This window comes from Tachysurus fulvidraco, chromosome 11, assembly GCF_022655615.1.
Source record: "Tachysurus fulvidraco isolate hzauxx_2018 chromosome 11, HZAU_PFXX_2.0, whole genome shotgun sequence".
NCBI lineage: Eukaryota > Metazoa > Chordata > Actinopteri > Siluriformes > Bagridae > Tachysurus > Tachysurus fulvidraco.
Genome location: NC_062528.1, coordinates 22,376,023 through 22,383,427, shown reverse-complemented (window position 1 = coordinate 22,383,427; position 7,405 = coordinate 22,376,023). Strand labels below are relative to the sequence as shown.

At 49.2% G+C, this 7,405-nt stretch overlaps 1 protein-coding gene across 4 annotated transcripts in view; it reads right to left on the bottom strand.

The window, feature by feature from the left end:
- Window positions 1–476: 476 nt before the first annotated feature.
- The window catches only part of LOC113661717 (major facilitator superfamily domain-containing protein 12-like), a 19,214-nt gene continuing 12,285 nt past the window's right edge, over window positions 477–7,405 (bottom strand). The window contains exons 7-11 of one of the 4 annotated variants that reach the window (XM_027176148.2): window positions 7,381–7,405; window positions 6,367–6,461; window positions 4,556–4,686; window positions 4,268–4,315; window positions 477–1,645 (exon numbers count right to left, since the gene is read on the bottom strand). The exon at window positions 7,381–7,405 is cut by the window's right edge and continues 146 nt beyond it. In XM_027176148.2, coding sequence (XP_027031949.2) covers window positions 1,569–1,645; window positions 4,268–4,315; window positions 4,556–4,686; window positions 6,367–6,461; window positions 7,381–7,405 — 376 coding nt within the window. In that variant the 3' untranslated portion in view covers window positions 477–1,568. The remainder of the gene's footprint in view (window positions 1,646–4,267; window positions 4,316–4,555; window positions 4,687–6,366; window positions 6,462–7,380) is intronic. The other 3 variants (XM_027176150.2, XM_047820850.1, XM_047820849.1) reach the window with 3 other exon arrangements.

Genomic DNA, 7,405 nt, shown 5'->3' with positions numbered 1-7,405 from the left:
CGTAGTTTTAAGAGGTTTTGTGTAGTGTGGAAGCTAAGTAAGATGATTAGAGAGTGTACAGTACGTCACATACAAAGAAAATCAGTGTTATCTGACGAATGTTAGGTCATTTTAGGCCCCGTTCACACTGCAGGTAAAAGTGGCCCAAATCCGATTTTTGGGGGGTCATGTGACCAGGTCAGACTTCTTCAGGAGTAGTGTGAACACTCAAATCTGGCCCAGATCTGATTTTTTCAAATCAGATCTGGGCCACTTCCATATGTGTCCTGAATCAGACCCAATTTTTTTCCAATGTGGCCGCAGTGTGAACAGCCAAGGTGGATTTGATGCGACTTTTACATCAATCTACATCGACATTCGTCACAATTATGCGCCCGGCGAAGACTTTTTTTTTTGCTTAACACACACACGTGTGTGTGTGTTAAGAGAGTTATATAAAGTGGTTACGTGAACCAGCTCATAATGTTTGCATTGAATACATCACATTATAGCATTACATGATGATACAATACTTCCTCCGTAACCTCGCCGACTTTTTAGCGCGACGGCGTGCTGCGTGTGACGTCATCGTCATCGTTCGTTTGCGCATGCGGGTCAGTTCGGAACGGCAAACGGTTCACACTGTTATCTGATATAGGCCACATTTTAAAAGGTAATGTGAACAGCCAAACAAACAAAAAAATCAGATCTGAGCAAAATATCCGAATTGAGCATTAAGACTTGCGGTGTGAACGCGGCCTTAGCTACTTAAAGACTGATAAACGAGACCCAGAGTCTGTGACAGAATCATCATTAGTGCACACGCAGTGGGATAAAACAACAGAAGAATTTTGTTTGTTGAAAAAAAAAATGAAATGATATCATTACCTCGTTTGCTTGTAATTGATAAATAAATAAAACCTAATGAGAGAGCAAACATGTCGTAACTGACGACTACATTCTGTAGCTGAACCACAGTTTCTTGTAGATTATTATATTACATACAGACGGTAATAATAAATAATGCTTTGTCCCTTTGTACATCAAGGGTTTAAATGTCTTCAGAATGGATTTCTCTCGGGCTCTCGCATACACACACTCACGCGCACGCACACTCTCTCACACACTCGCACATTCTCCCGCTCACACACACACACTCACACACACACACACACACACACAATTGTGCACAAACTCACACACACACACACACTCTTGCACGCACGCACACACGCACTCACACACGCTCGCGCACACACACACACACGCGAACACACTCGTGCGCGCACACACACACACACACACACACACTCACTCTTGCACACAAGCATAAGAAGGTGGTCTGACATTTTGTGAAACCCAGATGCCAAAATAAAACCATTTATAATTTGGGGCACTTGGGTAGTGCTGTTAGTGATGATGACGATGACCTGTACATGTGTTTCAGCTACCCACATGAGAATAGTCCACACACTCACACTCACAGGACGTATCCGTAAATAACTGCATAAAGAGGAAGATAACATCAGGCTCACTTCAGTTCACTGTAATCCTCAGTCTGTGCAGATTTACACACGTTTCAGAGGTATTCAGTTCACCGACGTCGGCTCGCTGCTGCTGTCTGAATCTTCTCTGTCTGGCATCAGACCGGGCATCACGCTGAGACCTGAGACACACACACACACACACACACACACACACACACACACACACACACACACACACACACACACACACACACACACACACACACACACACACACACACACACACACACACACACACACACAGGTAAAGAACAGGCAAACTCTGAAAAACAAAGAAACTCACACAAAAGCTAAGATTCCTCTGTGGTCCAGTGAACACAATCAGTGGTCTGATTCAGAAACTGTGGATTCTGATTGGTCAGATGGTCTTAATTAGTTTTCTGTAACAGCAGCTCTGACTTTCAGAGGCTGGTTTAGAGAGAGAGAGAGTGAGGAAGAAAAAGAGAGAGAGAGAAAGAGAGAGTGAGGAAAAGAGAGAGAGGGAGAAAGAGAGAGTGAGGGAGAAAGAGAGAGTGAGAAAGAGAGAGGGAGAGAGAGGGGGTGAGAGAGGGGTGAGAAATGGAGAGGGAGAGTGAGAGACGGAAGACGTAGAGAGAGGGGGGGTGAGAGAGGGTGAGAGAGAAAGCGAGAGAGAAAGAGAGAGAGAGAGAGTGAGAAAGAGAGAGAGAGAGTGAGGGAGAAAGAGAGAGGGTGAGAGATGGAGAGGGAGAGAGAGGGGTGAGAGATGGAGAGGGAGAGTGAGAGACGGAAGACTGAGAGAGAGGGGGGGTGAGAGAGAGTGAAAGAGAGAGTGTGAGGGAGAGAGGGTGAGAGAGAGAAAGTGAGAGAAAGAGTGAGAAAGAGAAAGGGTGAGAGATGGAAGACGTAGAGAGAGGGGGGGTGAGAGAGAGAAAGTGAGAGAAAGAGAGTGAGGAAGAAAAAGAGAGAGAGAGAGAAAGAGAGAGTGAGAAAGAGAGAGGGTGAGAGATGGAGAGGAAGAGAGAGAGGGAGAAAGAGAGTGAGAAAGAGAGAGTGAGAAAGAGAGAGTGAGGGTGAGAAATGGAGAGGGAGAGTGAGAGACGGAAGATGGAGAGAGAGGGGGGTGAGAGAGAGTGAAAGAGAGAGTGTGAGGGAGAGAGGGTGAGAGAGAGAAAATGAGAGAAAGAGTGAGAAAGAGTGAGAATGAGAAAGGGTGAGAGATGGAGAGGGGGGGTGAGAGAGAGTGAGAGAGAGCGTGTCAGAGAGAGCGGGTGAGAGAGAGTGAGAGAGAGAGCGGGTGAGAGAGAGTGAGAGAGAGCGGGTGAGAGAGAGTGAGAGAGAGTGAGAGAGAGTGGGTGAGAGAGAGAGTGAGTGAGAGGGTGAGACAGGGTGAGAGAGAGAGTGAGAAGGAGAAAGAGAGTGAGTGAGAGACAGAGGGTGAGACAGGGTGAGAGAGAGAGTGAGAAGGAGAAGGAGAGTGAGTGAGAGACAGAGGGTGAGACAGGGTGAGAGAGAGAGTGAGAAGGAGAAAGAGAGTGAGTGAGAGACAGAGGGTGAGACAGGGTGAGAGAGAGAGTGAGAAGGAGAAAGAGAGTGAGTGAGTGAGAGACAGAGGGTGAGACAGGGTGAGAGAGAGAGTGAGAAGGAGAAAGAGAGTGAGTGAGAGACAGAGGGTGAGACAGGGTGAGAGAGAGAGTGAGAAGGAGAAAGAGAGTGAGTGAGAGACAGATGGTTAGACAGGGTGAGAGAGAGAGTGAGAAGGAGAAGGAGAGTGAGTGAGAGACAGAGGGTGAGACAGGGTGAGAGAGAGAGTGAGAAGGAGAAAGAGAGTGAGTGAGTGAGAGACAGAGGGTGAGACAGGGTGAGAGAGAGAGTGAGAAGGAGAAAGAGAGTGAGTGAGAAGACAGAGGGTGAGACAGGGTGAGAGAGAGAGAGGTGAGAAGGGAGAAAGAGAGTGAGTGAGAGACAGAGGGTGAGACAGGGTGAGGAGAGAGAGTGAGAAGGAGGAAAGAGAGTGAGTGAGAGACAGAGGGTGAGGACAGGGTGAGAGAGAGAGAGTGAGAAGGAGAAGGAGAGTGAGTGAGAGACAGAGGGTGAGACAGGGTGAGAGAGAGAGTGAGAAGGAGAAAGAGAGTGAGTGAGAGACAGAGGGTGAGACAGGGTGAGAGAGAGAGTGAGAAGGAGAAAGAGAGTGAGTGAGAGACAGAGGGTGAGACAGGGTGAGAGAGAGAGTGAGAAGGAGAAGGAGAGTGAGTGAGAGACAGAGGGTGAGACAGGGTGAGAGAGAGAGTGAGAAGGAGAAGGAGAGTGAGTGAGAGACAGAGGGTGAGACAGGGTGAGAGAGAGAGTGAGAAGGAGAAAGAGAGTGAGTGAGAGACAGAGGGTGAGACAGGGTGAGAGAGAGAGTGAGAAGGAGAAGGAGAGTGAGTGAGAGACAGAGGGTGAGACAGGGTGAGAGAGAGAGTGAGAAGGAGAAAGAGAGTGAGTGAGAGACAGAGGGTGAGACAGGGTGAGAGAGAGAGTGAGAAGGAGAAAGAGAGTGAGTGAGAGACAGAGGGTGAGACAGGGTGAGGCCAGAGGATATCTGTACATGTCAAAGCTAAATGACAGAAGAGACAGAGAGCAGTGAGCAGGTCACGAGAGGATGATGATGATCCAGGACACTTTACAGGAGATCAGAACAGTGCTGCAGGATCTTGATTGCTGTTGGTGAAAATGGTGTGGTTTCAGGACGACGTCTGTGATCAGTGACTCAGTAAAGAGCGTGAATAAAAACCTCTCACCGTCAGGGCGATTGTTAGTGGAGCCGTTTACCTGTCGCTCCCCCGACACTGTAACACACAACATCCAGCTGGAGTATTCACCTCGTGACTGCAGAGTGAACACCTCAGTGCTGGATCACTCGTCATCATCATCATCATCATCATCATCATCATTATTATTGCTATTATTACTCTATGTGTAAAAAGGACATTAGACCATGTTCACATGTTTTCTGAGTGCAGAAGGTGCTGTTTGTTTGAAACGTCTGTCACAAGAAGAGAGGCGAAGGGGATAAAAGGTGGACTTACGATGGCTGATCCTGATTGGCCAGATGAGAATGGTGCAGAGACTGAGTGCAGCTACGACGGCGACTCCGCCCGTAACGATCACCATCACGTAGTGATAATACCATACACACGCTGGACAACACACCTGAGTACTGAGGAGGAACACACACACACACACACACACACACACACACACACACACACACACACACACACACACAAACACACACACAAACACACACACAAACACACACACAAACACACACACACACACACCAGTTTCAGACATGAGTACAGTGCAGCAGTAGTATGTCAGTGATATAAAACATCATTAAAATCTTTTTTTAATATATATATATATATAATTCCAACCAAACAGCTCAATTTTATATATTTTATTTTGTCAATTATTTGATATTTTGGTGACATTTCATGGTGTTATTCATATTTAATATGCATTAGTCAAAGTGTAGCCAAAGTGTGTAGGTGACTTTGTAGGTGATGTGTAGGTGGCAGTGTAGGTGGCCGTGTAGGTGGCCGTGTAGGTGGCAGTGTAGGTGGCCGTGTAGGTGGCGTGTAGGTGACCGTGTAGGTGGCGTGTAGGTGGCATTGTAGGGTGGCGTGTAGGTGGCATTGTAGGGTGGCGTGTAGGTGACCGTGTAGGTGACCGTGTAGGTGGCCGTGTAGGTGGCCGTGTAGGTGGCCGTGTAGGTGGCCGTGTAGGTGGCCGTGTAGGTGGCAGTGTAGGTGGCCGTGTAGGTGGCAGTGTAGGTGGCAGTGTAGGTGGCAGTGTAGGTGGCATTGTAGAGTGGCGTGTAGGTGACCGTGTAGGTGGCCGTGTAGGTGGCCGTGTAGGTGGCCGTGTAGGTGGCATTGTAGGTGGCATTGTAGGTGGCATTGTAGGGTGGCGTGTAGGTGACCGTGTAGGTGGCCGTGTAGGTGGCAGTGTAGGTGGCCGTGTAGGTGGCCGTGTAGGTGGCCGTGTAGGTGGCCGTGTAGGTGGCATTGTAGGTGGCATTGTAGGTGGCGTGTAGGTGGCATTGTAGGGTGGCGTGTAGGTGGCCGTGTAGGTGGCATTGTAGGTGGCATTGTAGGTGGCGTGTAGGTGGCATTGTAGGGTGGCGTGTAGGTGACCGTGTAGGTGGCATTGTAGGGTGGCGTGTAGGTGGCCGTGTAGGTGGCCGTGTAGGTGGCCGTGTAGGTGGCATTGTAGGTGGCGTGTAGGTGACCGTGTAGGTGACCGTGTAGGTGGCATTGTAGGGTGGCGTGTAGGTGGCAGTGTAGGTGGCATTGTAGGGTGGCGTGTAGGTGGCAGTGTAGGTGGCAGTGTAGGTGGCAGTGTAGGTGGCAGTGTAGGGTGGCGTGTAGGTGACCGTGTAGGTGGCCGTGTAGGTGGCCGTGTAGGTGGCCGTGTAGGTGGCCGTGTAGGTGGCCGTGTAGGTGGCATTGTAGGTGGCGTGTAGGTGGCATTGTAGGGTGGCGTGTAGGTGACCGTGTAGGTGGCAGTGTAGGTGGCAGTGTAGGTGGCAGTGTAGGTGGCATTGTAGGGTGGCGTGTAGGTGGCAGTGTAGGTGGCATTGTAGGGTGGCGTGTAGGTGACCGTGTAGGTGACCGTGTAGGTGACCGTGTAGGTGGCATTGTAGGGTGGCGTGTAGGTGACCGTGTAGGTGACCGTGTAGGTGGCATTGTAGGGTGGCGTGTAGGTGACCGTGTAGGTGGCAGTGTAGGTGGCCGTGTAGGTGGCCGTGTAGGTGGCAGTGTAGGTGGCCGTGTAGGTGGCCGTGTAGGTGGCAGTGTAGGTGGCCGTGTAGGTGGCCGTGTAGGTGGCGTACTGGCACGGGTGCAGGCTCTGGATGATTATGACTCCCAGTCCATTTGCCACTTTGTCAGTAAAGCTCATAGCCCCGTAAACAAATGCTCCGCTTTGCTGCAAGGACGAATACAAAACATTAAACAGAGACACACGTGTAAAGCTTAAAGCAAAAACACAACCAAGATGTTCCTAGAATGTGTCTCGTTTTCAGCAGGGTTTTGATCCACAAACCACAGTGTGCTAATTTTAAATAGATGATAGCGCCCCCTGTCCTGCACTGGTTAATCAGCCAATGAGTAAATGAGTGACTGAGTAGTGAATGATGAACATGTTCTTAAACAAGGGACTGTTACACAGTGCAATAAAATGTGTCTCTGCAAGTCACATGTGAGTAAACTGTCCTCTCATTGGTCAGAGCGCGCCTGGTGATGTTCCAGGGTTCTGTTCATAGCGCCACCCATCGAGTCGGACAGTCAGCAGCTCTGTGGGTTTACTGTTCCCATCATGCATTGCTATATATGTTGGTCCAGATGAGCTTTTTGTCCTCTTTAATAAAAGAACCGATAAGCTGATCGACATATACGTTCAGAATGACTGACAGCATGATATAAGCCCCGCCTCCTCCCCCACACCTCAAATAAATAATCGCCTCGACTTAAATTTATTGTCCGCCACTGTACAGGAAGCAGGAAGAGTTCTATTGCTAACCAGAGAAACTAACACCGACATCACTGCTCAGTTTGTTTGGCTCTACTGTTAAAGAGCATAACAACGGACTGATGAGGTGGACTTCAGGTACGGATCCGGGTGCGGTCGTCGTGTCCGTTTATGTCTAAACAGAACGAGAAGGTTCTGTAGGACCAGGGTGAGGAACCTGTGAATTATACAGGTGTCTGATCTGAAGAGCTAATAGAGAACAAACAGTCTGATAAACAGGCAACATTACATGAAACTGAAGTCGAGCTACAGGGCAACAGGATCTGTGGAGGAAACCTGAATGTGTGGGAAAGTGAAGGAGTGGAGCAGAACGTACGGTTTGATCGGCGATGAGATCTGCG